Source organism: Chiloscyllium punctatum, chromosome 31, assembly GCF_047496795.1.
Source record: "Chiloscyllium punctatum isolate Juve2018m chromosome 31, sChiPun1.3, whole genome shotgun sequence".
Classification (NCBI taxonomy): domain Eukaryota; kingdom Metazoa; phylum Chordata; class Chondrichthyes; order Orectolobiformes; family Hemiscylliidae; genus Chiloscyllium; species Chiloscyllium punctatum.
Window position 1 is genome coordinate 62,416,971 of NC_092769.1, and position 21,432 is coordinate 62,438,402.

The 21,432-nt window shown below is 41.7% G+C and overlaps 1 protein-coding gene across 1 annotated transcript; it reads left to right on the plus strand.

The window, feature by feature from the left end:
- The first annotated feature begins 481 nt into the window (after positions 1-481).
- On the plus strand, positions 482-6,018 carry LOC140456886 (probable G-protein coupled receptor 139). The gene is made up of 3 exons (XM_072550794.1): positions 482-552; positions 3,280-3,362; positions 5,123-6,018. Exons 1-3 carry the CDS (start codon positions 482-484, stop codon positions 6,016-6,018), a joined length of 1,050 nt encoding a protein of 349 aa, XP_072406895.1.
- Positions 6,019-21,432: the final 15,414 nt, after the last annotated feature.

The window sequence follows — 21,432 nt, forward strand, 5'->3', positions numbered from 1 at the left end:
CATCTTCGAATTGTCAGCCCATTGACCCATTTCATCAAGATCCTTTGTAATCTTAGAAAACATTTTTTCACTGTACCAGTGGTGCCGATGTTGGCCTGGGTAGACAATGTTTAAAATCACACAAGGTAGCTTAGTCCAGTAGCTACCTGACAAAGGAGCAGCGCTTCGAACGCTTGAACTTCCAAACAAACCTGTTGCACTATAATCTGATGGTGTTTGATTTACACCTCAATTCTGTTTTCATCCATATACTTACTAACCATGCCTTCTACATTCTCATGCAAATCATATACTTAAATCCTGAGGCCAGGACGAGGTTTGAATTCCTGTTGTGCAGGAATGGCAATCTTTTCGGATTCGTAAATGTCCTCAAGAACATCAGAGTCAATTTCCCAGTGTTACCAGAGAAGCACAAGGTGAAATAATCCTAAAACTGCTCATGTGCAACTTTCAACTTCCCAAACGTACTGGTCCAAGCACTATGGTTGGAGAACGTAAAAGGAACAAGACAGAAAATCCAATTTTCAGGTTTCTGAATCTTCAGGAACCCTGGTAAGAGCGGGAATAGAATGTGAACTGGGCGAACAAGCAGGGACAATCAGGAGACATTACCCTTCTGTTCTGACGGTGGGGTCATCGTCTCTGATACCCTCAGAGACGTTTGCTGATTGAACAGATGCAAATTGCTCTCGACCAGTGTCGGGGTCTATTCTACAGCCTTCTAATCCAAAATCTGGAGCCTTATCAATTGCACCATTGGCTCTGTGCAGGCCTAACCCCTGCATATGTTGTGAACAGGTACGAGAGCAGGAATGCTAATATGTACAACGTGAACAACCAGCAAAGATAATCTCAGATAAAAATTCAATTCAAAGGTGCACACTTCAGTAGTTGCTTCAGTATTTCCTCTGTCTTTGCTCGAACTTTCTAACATTTTGTTCACGACTTTATGACCCATCAGCGATCCTTATTCTCAGATTATGCCCTCTGATCTCAGAGGTCCAAGAAGGGGGAATGACTTGGATGTATCCACGCTGTCAAGCACGCCAAGAATCAGGTGTGTTTCACGAAAGAGTGGGGTTTACGTCGCACTCTGGCCATTATCTAGGAGCATGGCAGTTCAGGCAGCATCCGAGGAGCAGTAAAATCGACGTTTCGGGCAAAAGCCCTTCATCAAGAATAAACTGATGAAGGGCTTTTGCCCGAAACGTCGATTTCGAAGCTACTTGGATGCTGTCTGAACTGCTGTGCTCTTCCAGCACCACTAATCCAGAATCTGGTTTCCAGCGTCTGCAGTCATTGCTTTTACCTATTATCTAGAAGCAGACGAATATGAAATTTGCTCCCATCCTTGTGGGATGCTTAAATCTCTTACGTAAAACCTCAGTGATTCGAGCAGGTTCTCAGTGATTCTCACTGATTCTCAGTGTTTTCGCCGTTGTCACTGTGAGGGATTTCAGATTATTTTAACAGTTCATACAGGAGCAATAACGTCTCATTCCTTGACCGGGAAGCAGAGTCAGTCCGCAGCAGTGAGAGGACTGAATCCTAACAACGAGACAACCAGGGAATTCTGGAGGCCCAGGGTTGCATCTTTTCTTAATGACATAGCATTTTTTAAATCTCCAATTATTTTCATTGGAAAAAAAGTTTCTCCTCCACAATGATCAAGTCATCACATTTTCGCAACAAGGAAGAAGGACTCCCTTCGGCCCACTATCAGTGCCCGTAATCAAGTATAAATTTATTCTAATCCTCATTTGCAGCATTGCCCGGTGGTCTTGCACGCTTTGATGTTTCAAGTGCTCAACTCAACAATGCTTCAATGGCTTGACGATTTCATTGGACAAAAACAGCTCATTCAGCCAATGACGGGAACCATGCTGTTCACTGGAACATGACATTCACACTTCACTCCTTGAAGGTAGTTCTGAAAGCCTCAATTCTTTCTCGGAGCTGGTTCTCGTTTGCTCTAATGTGTGTCTCAGTGTCAGACTGTGTTCTAGAACGTCTTTGGTAAGTATTTGGCATGTTTCATTTTTCTTCCACAAAAGACCGAACTCTCATTAGCTCTGTAGGAGGGAAGCAAAAGCGACAAAATCCGCCTCTTGCATATTTTTACCCTAACATTTTCCACCCTGATGTTTTAGTCTCAAATGACACAACAAATTGGGACAGAAGTTTGGGATGGTAAAACAGTGTTCTTAAGACGCAACTTGAGTAGATTACACTGCGCTGGCAATCTCATTAGAGAAAGAATTAAATTGCTCTGAAAAGAGTACAAAACATATATTCCCTTTTACCAGACCGGAGAAATGTAGGTACGTGGAAAAAAACGTGATTACATTGTTCTCTCTGAATGAAGGAGGCTGAGGGGAGATTTGATGTACAAAACTGAGTGGGACCTAGATGGTGTGAATGTGAAAGTCCTGTAAACCTTAACAGTGAGGGTGGGGATTGGAGGATCAGACATTTAAAGAGATTGGCAGAACGTTTGAACGGGCCATGAAGAGAAACGTTTTTTCCAAAGTGGATATAGGAGTTAAAAACTCCATGGATATGCACCTCAAGTGCTGCGACTTGTAGAGCTCAGCACCAAATGCTGATAAGTTGGATGAGGCAGGTTGGCACAAATGTAATGGACCACAGGTTCTCTTCATGCTCCATCAAACGTCAATGACTTTTATGAATCTAAAGCGGGCAGAGATTTGGGATCAGATCTCAGCTCGAACCATCATTTGCCCCATTAACTTAAGACTCAAAGTCTTCAGGGAGTGACGCAGATTTTAGAGGTGGTAGGTAATCCACATATATAATAGAAATTCCACTTTGCCAACGTTATAATTAAACAATCCCTGTATTTATTGTTTCTTCACTTTGTCCATTTTTAATTGCCCAAGTGAAGATAGTGGTGATTTGCCTCCTCGAATTCTAATGATCATGCGGTGTGAGGGCATCCATGGTGCTGGTTCGAAGCGTTTTCAATCATTCTTAGTTAATGCCAGTGAAGCAGTGGTGACGTGGTTCCATTTCAGGATTTTCTGAGGGTCATGGTGGGGAGTGAGCCCGTGGTAGTGTTCTCATGTATCTGCTTCCAATGTACTTCCAGGTGGTACGATGTGTAGGTTAGTCCGAGCATTAAACCGTGAGTTAATTTGTTTGTAAGTTAGTATTTTCCAATCTAATTGACCCTCCAGAGAATCCCGCTTGCAATAAATGAGGGATGCTTTATCACAGAGCTAAGTTCAAAAACTTTTGTAATTGGTTTCGTTTTCTTAGTTTCAGACGGATCATGCATGCACCAACAAAGGGCCTCTTCTATGCCATCTGCTACCCCATTCTGGCTATCGTGGGTGTCCCTGGTAAGCAATGGATCACAAATAATGGACTTATGTTGCTGTAAATTTAAAGAAATGTTTTAACTTTCCTTCATAGAGCAGACTGAATTATTCAAATATTTGGTGCTGTCTGAGTGTAAAGTATTGTAAATAGGTTCTAAGATTTATGCAGGTGAAATATAGAATATTAGACCTTTATAATAAATCACACTGCAATTCTTGCTTGTATCATGGAACATTGAAAGACATTATTGAATTATCATGCTGCACCTAAAAGGAAATGCAATTTATCAGATTGCTAATCTATAATTTGTAATGGATGGCATTGCATGAAAAGTTTTGCTTACATTATTGAATATTACATTTCTTGGCAATTTCATAAATCCAATCCAGTATTTTCTGTAATGTGTGGAATAAAACTTTATCACAAGTGTCATAATACCAATTTTTCTGTTCTCAAACGTGTTACAGCAATGGAAATTGCATTTCATGCGCTCATCTTATTGTAGTGTTCGAAAATGAATTATTAAAGTATGATTGTTATGACAAATAAATGGTAGTAACGGTTAATCAGTGGTTATATAAACGTACAGGTGCACTTATATGGTGCAACAGTTTCTCTGGGCAGAGTTTAACAATTAATAATGAACTTTATTAAATGTGTAGAGATCCAAGACTTTTAACCTTTTCATATATTTTATCAGATTGAGGAATTGGCTTTTAATTTCAATAATTAGTCTAATTATATTTCAATCATCAGCTGGATATCGCTAATACTGGATAGGTCAACAAAATTTCACTTGAGAAGCTGGATCTGTGCTTCTTTCTTCAGCCACTTCAATGTTAATGGGGATTGGGTTTCAGGAGCTTTAATAAGCAAATCTGACACTAAACCGGATAAGAAAAGAATTGACCTAAAATTTCATCAAAGAATTATATCTAAAGGAACAGCTTTAAAAAGAAAGAGAGGGGGTGGTTGCGAGATGTAATCATAAAAATTATATAATCCATGCAGTACGAAAAAATGCCCAACGAGCTCACAATGACCCTCCGAAAATTGGCCCACCCAGATCCATTCGCAATACTCCATTATTCTACATTTCCTCCAGCCAATGCACCTAGCCTACACACCCTGAAACACTATGGGCAATTTAGCATTGCCAATTCCACCTAACCTGCACATTGTTGGACTGTGGGAAGAAACCAGAGCACCGTAGGCATGGAGAGAATCCACACAGGCAGTCGCTTGAGGGCTGGAATTGAACGCGGGCAAGTAGCACCATGAGGCAGCAGTGCTAACCACTGAGCCACTGTGCCTCCGTAATTGCAGAGGTTAGGGCCTTCGTGGCTCAAGACATGACTGATATTGATGAAAGGATTAATGTCAAGGGAGAGTAGTACGACAGAATTGAAGGCATTCTGAGATCCAAAATGAGTTCAGGAATTGTAGGAACTAACCAGTGAGGCTATGGAAGCAGACAAAAATTTGACAACTGTGATTATTAAGATCAATATATTCCTGGAAAGGTATCCATTTGGAGACAACAAGTATCTTGTTGATGCATAATCTGACTTGGGTTGGTTAAGATAATGAACAGAGAAAACAAATCTGGATTAAGTTCATTAACTTGCCATGAAGATTGAATCTGTCATCAGAAAGAATAATATTCAGTCTGAGAATGGCAAGTGGGCAGGTCTTTTGGATATCAGTTGCATGTAGCTTAATGTAGTAACTGGTGTTTGAAATTCAATTAGAAACAGCACTTCCTTTTTGTCTCTCGCAGCCAACTTCCTTGCAATTCCAATCTTAATCCGAGGACGGTGTGGTCTCTCTTGGTGTATCACCTACTACCTGGTGGCGATAGCAGTGAATGATTTACTTGTGATCATAACAGCTGTCATTCTCAACCGGATCAGCCGCATCTACTTTAGGAACAGTGTCCTGTCCACCACCCCCGTGTGCAGTATCAGCCCAGTGCTTGTTTATTCTACAAGGGATAGCTCAGTGTGGCTGACAGTGGCCTTTACCATTGACCGTTTCATAGCCATCTGCTGCCAGAACTTGAAGACCAGATACTGCACTGAGAAAACTGCATCGCTGATCATAGGAATAATCTGTGTCCTGAGCTGGATCAAGAATATCCCTTTATACTTCACCTACAAGCCTTTATATATCTTAGATGGAGTGCCCTGGTTCTGTGACATCAAATCTACCTTCTACACCTCAGCCATCTGGCAGGCGTATGATTGGCTGGATCATATCCTCACTCCTTTTCTGCCATTCCTCCTCATTCTGATGCTCAACGCCTTGACAGTAAGACACATCCTCGAAGCCAACAGAGCCCGCAGAAGGCTCCTCAGCACTGACAATCGTGAAGACCAGGAGATGACCAACCGCAGGAGGTCCATTGTCCTGCTCTTTGCCATCTCTCTCAGCTTCCTCCTCCTTTGGGTCACGTATGTCGGACATTTCCTCTATGTGAGGGTGACAGGGGAGGGGTATTTCACGAGCCTGAATACCAACAATGTGCAGTACATCCTTCAAGAGACAGCCATAATGCTCACGTTTCTCAGCTGTTGTAATAACGTCTTTATCTATGCGGTATCACAGAAAAAGTTCCGAGAGGAGCTGAAGAACTTGCTGATAATTCCTTTCACCAGGCTCACTGCTTGTTTTTAACAGTGGTAAATCAGAATGATGTCTCCACTTATTTGATTTCTATTAGTGTGGCTCACAGCATTACAATCTTTCCATGGTCTCAGAAAGTCTTGTGAGATACCCTTTGCATGTGGGAGGCATAAATCCCAAATGCTAATGTTGCAGCTCCCTGCTCCCAATACTGATAGGGTGTCCAATAAAAGGATGCAAAGTTCTGAGATTACATGGTCATTCACTGTCCTTTTAATCCTTTCACATGGAATGTAAAATAACCCACGATTCCGTCAAAATGAAAAGGCAGAAATCTGCTCCTGGGATCTGGGACAATATATATCCCTATTCAACACCACACCAAACAGGTTCCTGAGTCTTCATCTCTGCAGTCGCAGTCTCATTCCTTGTCACATTTTCTGCCAAAACACGAAAGGATTATTCGCTGCAACGTAATTTGGTCGTCCTAAGGTCATGAAAAAAAACAATATACATGCTCTTGGTGCATTTATTCGTTCCATCCTCCTTCGTTCCATTTCTTCCTGCTCCCGTCCGAATGTTCCTTTCTTTCTTTTCCCATCCTCCCTTTTTTTATCTATCTATCTATCTATCTATCTATCTATCTATCTATCTATCTATCTATCTATCTATCTATCTATCTATCTATCTATCTATCTATCTATATCTATCTATCTGTCTGTCTTTCTATCTATCTATCTATCTATCTATCTAGTTTCCTAGTTATCTTTCTGTCTGTCTGTCTATCTATCTATCCATCTATCTACCTACCTACCTATCTATCTATGATCTATCTATTTATTTCTCTCTCTCTATCTCTATCTATCTATCTATCTATCTATCTATCTATCTATCTATCTATCTATCTATCTATCTATCTGTCTATCTGTCTATCAATTCAACTTTCTATCTTTCACTCTTCAAATCTATCTCCCTATCAATCTATCCATCGATATATCTATCTACCTATGCATTCATCTATCTATCTATCTATCTATCTATCTATCTATCTATCTATCTATCTATCTATCTATCTATCTATCTATCTATCTATCTATCTATCTATCTATCTGTCTCTGTCTATCTATCTATCTATCCATCTTTTGTTATATCTATAGATATATTTATCTATCTTTCTGTCTGTCAGTCTAACTATCTTTTGCAGTTGAAAGGACAGAGCGTATTTGAGGAGATTGGAAACAATCCAATAAATCTCTGGAATTGCTACCCACCAATCTTATAGACAGAGGGCAAAATTAGCAAAAGGCATGAGAGGAATACCCTGTGTCGTCGCTAATCATACTGGCAAAAATGGGTGGAACTGGGATTGTGACTGAATATACTAAAAGTATATTTCAATAGAATAAATGCATAACGTGGCGAAAATGTGAATTAAATGAAGTCTTCAGGGAATAGGTTCATCAAATTGAATTGATACTAAGAATGAGGAACAAGCATGGAAATGCAAATGATCTGAGCTAAGTTATATTTAACAACTGTACAATTCGAAGGTAAACCTAAAAGCGGTTGGTGAGAAACGTTTCGCGACTCTCAAGTGTGCTGTTCCACTGTGTCTGAAATCCAACCATATTAAGGTTTTTGTACCGCTCATTCTGTGCTGTGTATCGTTGTGCATCTGTCCCGTCGCCATGTTCAAGTCGTTATACAGTTCCATCTGTACACTGTATCACTGTGTCTATTATGTACTGTGATTGAGAGTCGAGAGAGAGAGAGAGTTGCCATGCTCGCCCTGAACATTGACTCCAGATCCTTGAATTGTCATGTCTTCAGGTTAAACATGGGAAAGAATATCACCTGTTTATTACCATGTTCGGTCCTCCTCCGCTAATGAATTAGTGGTCCTCGATATTGAACAACACCCGGAGGAAGCAGTGAGGTGGCAAGAGCACAAAATGTAGTCGAGAGTGTCTCAGGTACAGGACTACTGAGAAGGTGATCGTGTGCTAAAGGACATACTGCCAGACTGGGTCTGCAGCAGGTGGTGTGAGAACCAACAAGAGGGGAAAAAACACTCGATCTTATCCTTAATAATCGTTCAGCTGCAGATGCATGTATCTGTGGTGTTATTGGCAAGAGTGACCACCCTACAGTCCATGTGAGACAATATACTACTTTCACTACCGTCATGTTGTGTGGCATTCATATCATGCTAAATGAGATAGACTTCAAACAGATTTAGCAACCGAATACTGGGCGTCCATGAGGATCGGTGAGCCATCAACATGAGCAGAATAGTACTCCAACACAATCTGCAACTTAATGGCTTGGCATAACTCCCAGTTAAATATTACCAACAAACCAGGGAACCCTTATTCAATGGAAAGTGCAGGAGAGAATTCCAAGGACGGCACCAGGATTCCTAATTAGGTGTCAAAATGGTGAAAAAATGAGGTGTCAAAATGGTGAAACTACCAATCAGCACATTTTGCATGCTAAACACCATAAGCGACAAATGATAGAGCTTAGAGATCCCAGAACCAACGGATCGGATCTAAGCTCTGTCGTGCTGCCGCGTTGTGAAAGGTTGTGGATAGTGAAACAGTTCACTGAAGGAGAAAGTTCCACTGTTATCCCAATTCTCAGGTATTGGAAGAATCCAACACATCAGTGCAAAAGGTAAGACTGAAGCACTCACAGCAGTTTCTGTCAGAAGTGCCAATGGATGATCCATCTCGGCCTCATCCAATTGTCTCCAGCAACTCAGATACTGGCCTTCAGCCAATTCGATTCACGTGACGTCAAGAATCAATTGGAGGGAATGCATATTTCAAGGGCGACTGCGGTTAAGTCCACAATGTTCCAGGAATTCAAATAAACATCATACTGCAGGGATTGTGGGCAGTTTTGTCCATCCAATTCAGCTATTTTCACTGAATCTTAAAGCTCTGTTGAAAAACAGGGCAGAAGCAAAAAGAAAACCTTTTACATTAAATAGTCTCTCGGTGCCCCTGAAGAACTCCACACGAAGCCTGTTTGTGAGTTGATTGTGCTGTCAGTTTAGGTGGTGCTGTGTGGTGCTGCCCTCTGTTGGAATCCTTAATGAATTTCACTCTCCGTCTGTGCTGTGCCATCGATCTGCCAGCAGTGTTTAGTATTGTGTCACTTTACACAGAAGAGAGAGAGACAAAAATAGAGAGAGGGAAACACTTCTATGTTTTCTGATTCATTCATTACCCATCAAAATATCTCATTGCAGACCGAGATGCGCGCATGTACATTTTTATGGACCAGACCAGATCCCCTCAAAATATTTGAAGAAAGGTCCAGACCCTAATTTTTTCTTAGTTTAAAGGCAAATATGAAGAATCTGTTCCAGATGCAATGGGACCGGTCAAACTACTCGAGCTTAAGGAAGACAGGATTTATTTAAACATTGTAGTTAAATACAAATAAAGAAAGAGACATTTAGCACACTAACCCTTGGAAAATTAACAGAATGACATCCTTAAATCTGGCACCAGGGAGCAACATTCCGTCTTGAATTCTCGTTCATGACCGGAGAAATACCTGTCTGTGCTCCGGACTAAAGAATCCTCTACTTCAATTGAGGACGGATGCCCTTAAATGAGCGCAAATTTAGCGTGAAATTCACCAACGTAAAAATGGAGTATAGCTATGGTGTCAATAATCTCTTCAATCTCATAATAAGACACAAACAATAGCGGAAGGGAACGAAGCAGGAAGTTAAACATCAGCAGTAGTTCACAAAGTTTCAGCTGATCTCAGCACTTGTCTAAAGTAAAGAGGCAAAAGTGGACAGTGGTTCCCTGGAAAATGGCTGAGGAACAGAATAATTACTTTGTGTCAGTCTTCAAGTGGAAGACACGCGTGACCTCCCAAACATTCAAGAGTATGAGGGGGCTGAGCTGAGCATGGTGGTCATCACCAAGGAGAAGGCGCTGGAAAAACTGAATGGTCTGAAGATAGAGAAATTACCTGGGCTGGATGGACTCACGCCAGAGTTCTAAGGGAGATGGCGGAAGATATAGCAGAGGCTTTAATAGCGATCTTTCACGAATAGCTACAATCAAGGGTGGTCCCTGAGGACTGGAAAATCGCTCACGTGACACCCCTATTTAAAAAGGCAGTATGGCAAAACATTTTCAAAAATTACAGACTGATTAGCCGAACCTCGGTCGAGGGTAAGATTCTGGAATTCATTGTGAAAGATGAGATTTCTTAATACTCGGAAGTGTATTGCAAAATAGGGTAAAGCCTAGTATGGTTTCATCAAGGGAAGGTCATTTCTGAAAACAACGTCTCGAATTTTTTGAGGAAGCCAATGAATGTTATCTACCTGGACTTCAATGAAACCTTGAACAAGGTGCTGCACAGAAGGCTACTGAGTGAAATAAGGGCCAATGGTGTCAGAGGCAAGATGCTAGTATGGATTGAAGCTTGACTGTCTGGCGGAAAGCAGAGAGTGGGGATAAAACGGTTCTTCTTTGGATGGCAGCCAGTGGCAAGTGGTGTTCCACAAGGCTCAGAGTTGGAAACACAATGTTTCATTTTATACATTAACCAACTAGATGAAGGAACTGAGGGTACTCTGGCTAAGTTCGCAGATGATACAAAGATAGGTCGAGGGACAAATAGCATTGGGGAGGTGGGGAGCCTGCAGAAGGATTTAGACAGGTTAGGAGATTGGGCATAGAAATGACAGATGGAGTACAACGTTTGAAAGTATGAGGTCATGTACTTTGGTAGGACATTTTTAAAGAAATTCTCCGGACTCCGACCTTGAGCATTAACAAAGTCTTCTGCATGATATCATGGGGAGCACACCTTTCCTTAGTATGGCTTGGTGCTATTCAAAGAACTCCAGATCGCTGCGGATTTACATGGTACAACAGATGCCTACCTGACATTTGCTCAATCAGGCACAAAACCACAAGATAGTCTTACGTGGCTATACAACCAGCTGAGTCAGAGGTCAGCCTTCCAAGACTGCACATAACAAGCGATTCTTCTCAGATCTTGAGTCAATGCACACTCCAAATATTACATCCGCCTCTTGATAACGTCTGGCTGGGGTGTGGTTTAGCCCCGCAGGTGGCTACAGATAGATAAGTAGAAATTATGTGGGAAAATCGGACGTTATTTGGTGGATACCCAATGTTCTGGAATGCTAGGGGCCATCCAGGGCAAGGGGTTAAGCTAGGCGAGAGCAACATCATGACTGACTATATGGCTGCGATCAAGGAGGCCAGCAAAAACAGCTTTCGCAGGAAGAATAGAGGCACGGTCTATTTTCGAAATGGGGGGAAAATTCAGAAGTCTGAAGTGCAGAGTGACTTCAGAGTTCTTGTCCAGGATGCTCTCAATTTAAACCTGTAGGTTGAGTCAGTAGTTTGGAAGGCAAATGCAAAGATGCCATTTATTTTGACAGGGCTTCAATATAGAAGGCAGGGGTGTACTTCTGAGGCTGTATCTGGTCAGACCACATTTGGAGTGTTGCACACTTGGAAGTTTGGACTCAATGTCTTAGGAAGGATGTACTGGCTGTGGGGCATGTTCAGGGAAGGTTCACCAGAATTGTCCCAGGTATGAAAGACTTAACATGTGAGAAACGTTTGTGGACTCTGTGTTTATACTCGGTGGCGTTTCGAAAGATGAGAGGGATCTAATTGAAACATACAGAATACTGAATGACCTGGATAGAGTAGACGTTGTGAAGATGTCAGTAAAACATCCTTGTCAGACAATCATATAATGTTGGAAAAGACGTTTCAGTGATGAAAAGGTATGATTCTCTTTTCATCGAGTACACACCTAATCAGGTGTGGCGATTGTTTAGACAAATTCAATTGAATTGCATTGCATTTCTTCGGCATGCTACCTAACTGTGGTGTAGACAGTTGTCTAAGGGGAGTGACCATGTGCTAAACGAGCAGGCAAACAAGCTTCATTTTGTTTTTCTGTTTCAATGTTGCTTGGTGAAAATTTCTATCACCTTCCAGTTTTGCAAAAATAAACGGACAATTGACAGCTGAACAGTTTCCACTGAAAACACACAGAAGGAGACATTTCAGTTTTGCATTGGTTTAAGAATGACATTTTCACCTGCTACATTAACGACATAAAGGGGACACGTTCATTCTCTACTAACCACATTAATACTCACTGAGGGAACCTGGCAAGAGGAACAGTGTCGTTTTGGTTAATTGACAAAGAGTGATAGCAACCTTTTTAAAAAACGATTCCTGAGATATGCACGTCACTCACTGAGATTCATTGCCCGTGTGGAATTACCCAAGTGATGGAGGAGATGAGCTACTTTCTTGAGCTGTTTATGTGACTGGGACGGAGGTGCAGCCATGATGATATTAAGAGGGAGTTCCTGGATTTAGACCAAGGAACATCCGTCTAGATGGAAGCAAATTCTTACCAGACTAATCAATGCAAAACCAGTGATGCTGACAGGAAACCTTGCTGCACTGTTTGTGCCATTACGGGTTTCAACGTGAAATAAGTCGAACTGCGATCACATGATGTAGTTCAGCAGATGTACAGCAGGAAGGTTGAGAAGAGGCTAATAGTAATGGGGACCTGTTCTGAGATGCTGCGTTGCTGTGAAAGCTTGGCTCCAATAAAGTCATCTGATGCAGACTCTGGGTGAGAAATGACCAGAAACTTCTTTGCTGAGTTTGTTCAGATTCCTGATTCACGGAGACCATGACTTAACTAACTACAGATTAGAAGATTTTAGGTACTATCAGGCTCTCGTGTAATTTCCAACTCTTCCATACTTCTCAAATGCGTTTTCTCATTGAATTCGATTCATGCGGCATGGAAATAGGCACTTTTGTCCACCAGTCCATACCGAAACTAATCCCCAACTAAATTCATGGGTCATAGCCCTCCAAATTTTTCCTATTCATATACTTATCTAAACATTTTATTTATGCCTCCGATTTATCCAGATTGAACGCCATCTGCCAATTTTCAGCCATCGACCCTTTTCATCATGATCCTTGGTAATCTTTGAAAATCTGCTTCAATGTCCCCCGCTCCAGAGAAGACGACCCGAGAACTCCTCACGTATCTTCATCACTCACCCCCTCTATTACAGCCAACATCTTCAGTAATCACGTCTGAACCTTCTCCAAAACCTCGACATCTTTCCTTTAATGTAGAGACCAGAACTGAATGTAAGATTGTAAGTGTGACCTAAACATAGTCATATAAAGCTACAAAGTGGGATGCTGCTTGCACTCAGTTCCCCGACCATAAAAGGCATAGGCCATATGCCTTCTTTACCACCCTCTATCCTTGCGTGGCCACTTTCAGAGAGCTATGGACTTGAACCCCAAGATCCCTGTGTACATCAGTGTTGTGCAGGGTCCTGCCATGAACCCTATACTCTTCCTTAACATTTGATCTCACAAAGTGCAGCAACTTTCACGTACTCAGATTAAACTCCATCTGCCACTTCTCCACCCATATCTGCAAATGATCTGTATCCAACTGTTTTCTTTACAATGTCCACAACTCCATCGATCTTTGTATTGTCTGCAACTTATAATCGCACCCATCAACCTTTTCTTCCAAGTGCTTTATATACATAAACACCACCTTCCAGCCAGAAAATATTCTGCCAGCACGGCCCTCTGCCTTCTCTGGGCAACAATTCTCTATCTAAGCAGCCAACTCACCGAGGATCCTATACATTGAAATATTCTAGATGAGTCTATCAAAGCGGGACTTTCTTTAAAGTCTTATTAAAATCCATTTATGCAACTTCCACTGCTTTTAACTCAATGATCACCTCCGCCACCTCCTCGAAAACTTCAATCAAGTTAATAATACATGACCTACTCCACAAAGCCATACGGACTATTCCTAATTAGGGCCGAAAATGTGTGGCTGGAAAAGCGCAGCAGGTCAGGCAGCATCCAAGGAGCAGGAGAATCGACGTTTCGTTCATGAGCCCCTCTTTCGGCTCATGCCCAAAACATCGATTCTCCTGCTCCTTGGATGCTGCCTGACCTGCTGCGCTTTTCCAGCAACACATTTTTCAGCTCTGATCTCCAGCCCTCACTCTCTCCTATTCCTAATTAGGCCATGCTTTTCCCAAATGGGCGTAAATCCCATCTCTAAGAATTCTCTCCAAAAGCTTCCCAGCTCCCAATGTAATACCTGCTCTATAGTTTCCTGGATGATCCTTTCTTCCTTTTTGAAAAGGTGGACAACATTAGCTAAATGCGAATCACTCCAGGATCACTCCAGTGACTATCGAGGATGTAAAGGTCTTTGTCAAGGCCGCAGCAATCTCTTCACTTGTCTCTCTCAATAACCTGGGACAAATACCATCGGGCCCTGGGGTCAGATCCACCTTCATGCTCTTCCAAAATAACACAAGTTATTGGTGTACATTCAGTTCCTGTTCTCGGACAAACACACAGTGAACGCTGCAACCTGACTTTTATCAAAGAAGAAATGCCGAGATAAATGTATCCTTTGGGAAAAATTGGAAAAAATAGCTTGTTGCTTAGAATTTACTTTAATTGATTCATATTCCATTTTATTTGCCAGACCCAATATTGGCAGCAATAAATCTGACAGCAGAAGTGGTCCTCGATTTGCCAATGTTATTTATCAGAAGCATTTGAAGTTTTTTTATTCAGTAAATCAAAGATATTTTCCGTATTGTTGATTGATTGATAGAAAGCTAACGTCAAACCATGATCATTGCCTCGGCACAACAAACCTATCCAGCAACAATGCTGGAGAAAACTTGAATTCTCAGTCGTATAACTTTCATACAAAGCCACAGCCTGGTTACTGCAGAGAAACGAAACGTTGGCCCGTTCCCCTATTCGTGTTATTCCCTCGTTGCTTCCTCATTACTGTGCACCTTATACTTCCACATCTTGGTCATCCTGCCTTGAACATTTCTCACCTCAGCCACTTCTTGTCTGATCGAGTGCTGTGGAAGAAGAAACAGCAAAGAGGAGTGGAACAGTGTAAAGATTGTTTTATCAGAACCATTTTGTTGTTAAAGCCAAAAGAATTAAGAAAGTTCTCAAAGGATTCTGTGAGACCTCGAACTCCTGACTAAAAAGGGCAGTGTTTTAATCACTGGAGCGTTAATATGGGCAAGAAGTGAGTGTTGCTTGACATAATCAGACATAGAAACAAGTCTCATACAACCTAAGATAAAGCCTAGAACTGTGCCTAGGAAGACACAGTCACATACAATATAAACTGCAATGGAATAGATGACTGGATAGCTCGTGTAACATAAACCCAGTCTACCCAATAGAAAAAGATGGAGGCAGGGCCAAAAGGGTTATATGCAAAAGCCTGGGAGAATGCAATTGGGAATCTGACAGCTTCCAGAGTGACGTGAGCTGAGACATGATTCAACTTCATTTGGCCCAGTACATTAGAATCTGAGACATAAACAGCTTTTGCTCTCAGTTCATTTTGTTGTCCTTCATTGTGCTCTGTAACTCAATGGCTGTTCATTCACTTACAGTCCTAAGAGAGTGCAGTAGTGAATTAATTCACTGACTGAAACTCGACAGAGAAACAACTTCCAGCGAAATTTGCATTCAGAAATTCAGAAAAGCTCGAATGTTGCAACAGGATAAACTCAGGCTGTTAGACTGCAAGTTGCTGGTACCAGAATAAATACTAGTCGCTCTAGGTGGGTTATTAGGAACACTTTAGAGTCACAGCTTCGCTTTCTCTCAGAACATCTGAGGATAGCGACTGAATGACAGAATCTCCATGACACAGAACTGAAAAACGTTATCAGAAAGGATTAGATCAAAGCAGTGGATATTTCAAATTCAGATTCAAACCAAAAAAAAGGGAAATGCCAGAAATAAAGTACTGTATAGAACATAGAACAGTACAGCACAGGCCCTTCGGCCAACAAAGTTATGCTGAGCTCTTATCTAAATCGAAGATCAATCTAACCTGCACACCCCTCAATTTACTGCTGCCCATATGCTTGTCCAACAGTTCTTGAAATGTCACTAATGTCCCTGACACCAACACTACCACCGCTGGCAGTGCATTCTGCACACCCATTACCCATTACGTCCTCTGACATCTCCCTATACGTTCGTACATATCACCCTAAAATTATGACCTCTCGTGACAGCCATTTTTGCCTTCAGGAAAAGTCTCTGGCTATCAACTCCACCGACTCTTCTCATTACCTTGTACACCTCTATCAAGTCATCTCTCTTCCTTTTTGTGTCCAGTGAGAAAAGCCTGGGCTCACTCCACCTCTCTTCATAATATAAGCCTTCCAATCCAGGCAGCATCCTGGAAAATCTCCTCTGCACCCTCCCTGAAGCATCGCCATCCTTCTTATAATGTGGCAACCCGAATTGGACACAATATTTCAAGTGTGGCCTAACCAGGGTTTTATAGAGCTGCAGCAAACCTCTTGGCTCTTACACTCAATCTCCCTGTTAATGAACGCCAAAGCTACATAAGCCTTATTAACAACCCTATCACTTTGGGTGGCAACTTTGGGTGATCTATGTATGTGGACTCCAAGATTGTTCCTCTGCACTGCCAAGAATCCAATGTTTAACCTTGTATTCAGCATTCAAATTCGACCCTTCAAAATATATCAGTACGCTATTACCCAGTTTGACCTCCATCTGCCACTTCTCAGCCCAGCTCTGCATCCTGTCAATGTCATGTTGAAGACTGCAACAGCCCACAACACTATCTACAGCACCACTTACCTTTGTATCATTGGTAAACGTACTAAGCCACTCTTCCACTTCTTCGTCCAAGTCACTTATAAAAGCTATAAAAGAGCAGACGTCCCAAGACGAGATCCCTGTAGGACACCACTGGTCACCGCCCTCAGGTGGAATACTTTCCATCCTCTACCACTCGCTGTCTTCTTTCGGCCATCCAGTTCTATATCCAGAAGCCAAATTTCCCATTATCCCATACCTCCTAACTCTCTGAATGAGCCTACCATGGGGAATCTTATCAAATGCCTTACTGAAATCCACATGCACGACATCCACTGCTCAGCCTTTCTCAATTTGTCTCAGAAAAATGATGGAAACTGTTTAAGCCAAATTATCCCATCACCCTTAAGGATGTGCCTAAGGATGCTCTCACCTCACGACCCTGTGTCCCTGGTGCTTCTGTGAAACCGGGAGGGGGTGAACTGCCTGTCAGTGAATGAGCTGGGCTTCAGTGTTATCAGGGAAATGGTTCTGATTTAAAGAGATCGCAACAATTCCAGCTGTGTCTGCACTTCCCCAATTCTTTCGCCATACGTGGGACTCATTGCTTGGACCAATATTTGTTGTCACTGGCTGCTTGCCCTGGAGAAGGTCACAGTGAGCAACGTCCTTGTACTGCTGCTGTCCTTGCAGTGCAGGGACACGCACATTGTTATTAGGAATTCTTACCAGATTGTGATCCAACGACAGCCTTGGAATTTTGATATACTTCCAAGTTAGGATGGTGACTGACTTAGAGGGCCAATTACAGGAATTGTAATCAGGAAGCTCAGGAGTTTCCATTGGATTTGGTCTGTTCTTGGCTCAACAGCTTCTCAAGAGTTATGTTAATCTCAACATCAAGAAACTGGCCATGACGAATTCAATGACGCTTCCCTTGTAGGTCAGTGAACTCATGAGCTGAAAGCAATAGCTACTTTGTCAGAGTAATCCAGAGATTCCTCATCTAATAACAATGAATTATTTTGTTACTAAAGAAACAATTATGGAAATTCAACACTCCCTGGAATTGAAGCCGGTTTTCGAGCACCAATCCAAGTTGGGTTCAAACGAGGGGATGTAGACCTTGTAATTAAGGAGGAGGGGTTTGATTTGGAGGATTTGATACAAAGAGAGAGATCATTTGTTAATTGGATTAGCCTCCAAGGAAAATGAGAAATCGCATTGATGAATAAAAACAATCTCTTGTTATTAGAATAAAACAGATAAAACAATGAAATACCTGGCTAAAATAGAGGAAACCTTCAAGATCATCAATAATACCCTTCATGGCACAAAAGAAGAGGAAAATCACACAAACTGCCATTCCTAGATGTCACAGTAGAGCGAACATCCAGTGGGGAACAATAAACCAGCGTCTACAGGAAAACAACACATACAGACCAAATATTGAACTACAGAAGCAATCACCCCAACATCCACAAATGAAGCTGCATCAGAACATTATTTCAACGAGCCACCACACACTGCAGCACAGAGGAACTCCGCAAGGCAAAGGAAAATCATCTATACAGAGTATTCAAAAAGAACAGGTACCGAATGAACGCAGTCCTCAGGTTTTTCAGCAACAAACCCAAACAAGCAGACAAAACATGTTCAGAAACTCTAGCCACTCTCCCCTAAATCAAAGACATCTCAGAAATGACTGCCAGATTACTCATACCCCTTGGCATCATGGTAGCCCATAAACCCACCAACATATTAAAATAGCAGCTAATGAACTTGAAAGACCCTATACAGACAAAACCCAAACCTAATGTTATTTACAAAAAGCCGTGCAAGGACTGTAACAAACACTACATTGGACAAACAGGCAGAAAACTTGCCACCAGGATACCTGAGCATCAACTAGCCACAGAACGACATGACCCTCTATCATTAGTATCCTTACATGCAGATGAGGAAGGACACCACTTCGACTGGGACAACACGTCCATTCTAGGACAAGCCAAATGGAGACACACACGACCATTACTAGAAGCATGGCATTACAACTGGAACTCTATCAACAAACACATTGAGTTTGACCCCAACTACCATTCCCCTGAGAAAAATAACAGGAAATGACATCACCAAACGAAATGATGTCACCACAGAAAATGGCATCATCAACCCAAAGAAACTCAAACATATAAATAGCAAGCAGGAATTACCAATAGTGTTTCGCCTGAGGCCCACTGAAGATGTTAACTCGTAGAGTGACCAAACGTCTGGAAATGAACCTTCCAGCTCAGCGAGCCAACCTACATCCAGAACCTCAACCTGAGCTACAAATCTTCTCCAAACTCGCTAATGCCAATGAATTGGTCAGATGGGCAGAATAGTCATGAATACGTTACAATCCAAAGATGTGTGACATGATGCATTTTGTGATGTTGTACAAGGTAATAAAAATTCAGAATTATTAGATGAATTTTGAATGATGTGGAGAACATTATATATTTTATTTTTATTTTATTTATTGTCACGTGCATTTTGTTACAAAATGCAGGAAAAGTGTTGTACAGTGCAACCACTCTACAGCACCATCTTAAATTACAGAAAAAATAATTAAGACAGAGAACACAAAGACAAAAAAAATGTAGAAATAAAGAAATATCATTCATCTTCACAGTCATTCTTGTTAAGTGCTCCGCCTTGCACCATGTGTCCAGTGGACATCCACGAGTTCCTACCACTATGCTGCCATCACTTCAAAAAGACTCACCACTCCGGCACCATCTCCCCTCTACTGATGCCCCCGACACTAAGATCATTGCTGGAACTTGCCAATACAGATTTGATTCAATTCACTAAAGTACCAGGAGTGGTAGAAGTGGTAGCTAAAGTGGCAAAGAAACCCCTTTCCTTTATTATCCAAGATATAGAATATAAGAACTGGATAATCTTGAGAGTGATGATCATGTAATTTTAAATGCCAGTGGAGAAGAAATCCAGAGTTCCAAACATAAACTGTGGGATTTTGCGTTCAAATCTCACATAGCAGCTGGTATAATGAATAATGAATTGACAAATCTGCAATATAGAACCTATCTCCATAATAGTTTCCATGGTATGGAGTGGAGTTTGCACATTCTCCCCGTGTCTGCGTGGGTTTCCTCCGGGTGCTCCAGTTTCCTCCCACAATCCAAATATGTGCAGGTTAGGTGAATTGGCCACGTTAAATTGCCCGCAGTGTTAAGTGAAGGGGTAAATGTAGGGGAATGGGTCTGGGTGGGTTACGCTTCGGCAGGTCGGTGTAGACTTGTTGAGCCGAAGGGCCTGTTTCCACACTGTAAGTAATCTAATCTTATCTGTATCGAGCATTGATAGTCATAAAAATTCTTTTGGTTTATTGGCGCCCGTTAGGAAAGAACGTCAGCCATTCTTACTCTTGTAATTACTGCTCTTCATATTCTTCTAGCCTGTGACACAACGTAGACGCCTGGAATTGGAGCAATTAGGTTGTTGGTGGAAATTTTGATTGGTGGAAATTGAATGACCTTAAGAGCCTTTTGTCTATGCTGTCCACCTTTGTGACCGTATTACTCATAATAGCACACTCTTCCCTGTTCTCTGAAATGGTTCTTGAAAGTATTACATTGAAGAACAATTACAGACGACAAACAAAGCTGGTATTGACAATAATGCTCAAATCCTATTAAAGGATAATGTAACTGTAAAAATCACATTTAGGCTGCAACTTGAGTAGATTACACTGCACTGGCAACCTCATTAGAGAAAGAATTAAATTGTATTGGAAAGAGTACAAAAGAACATTGTATTCCCTTTCTTCAGAACGAAGAAATGTAGGTATTTGGAAGAAAATTATTGCATTGTTCTCTTTGAATGACGGAGGCTGAGGGGAGATTTGATTTACACAATTGAGTGGGACCTAGATCGTGTGACCGTGAAGGTCTTGCAAGCCTTAACAGTGAGGGTGGGGATTGGAGGATCAGAGACTTAAAGAGATTGGCAGAAAGTTTGGATGAGTCATGAGGAAAACCATTTTTCCACAGGTGAATAATGAAGTTTAAATCTCTCTGGATATGCACCTCAAGTGCTGCACCCCGCCGGGCTGTGGACCAAATGCTGGAAAGTTGGATAAGGCAGATTGGTTTGCTTTGGAATCGGATCTCAACTCAAACCATCATTTGCCCCATTAAATGAAGACTCAAAGGCTTACGGGAGTGATGCAGATTTTATCCACAGCAGGTCCACCACATAGAATAATCCACTTTACCAACGTCATCATTAGAAATCATTGTTTTTATTGTTCTTTTATGGGATGTGTGAACTACTAGCTGTGCCACATCTTTGTCCATCTCAAACTGGTAATGACCATGTGGTGTGAGGACACCCACGTTGCTGTTTGGAAGTGATTTCAATAATTTCCCGTTAATGCCAGTGAAGCAATGGTGACGTGGTTCCATTTCAGGATTTTATGAGCGTCCTGGAGAGATGTGTGCAGGTGGTAGTTTTCTCGCACATCTGCTTCCATTGTACTTGCAGATGATAGACTGTGTATGTTTGGCCAGGCATGAAACCATGAGTTAATTTGTTTGTAAGTTGATATATTGCAACCTAATTGTCCCTCCAGAGAATGCCACTTGGAATAACTGAGGGGTGCTTTATCACAGAGCTTGCTTCTAAAAATTTCAGAATTGGTTTAGTTCTCTTAGTTTGAGAAAAAGTC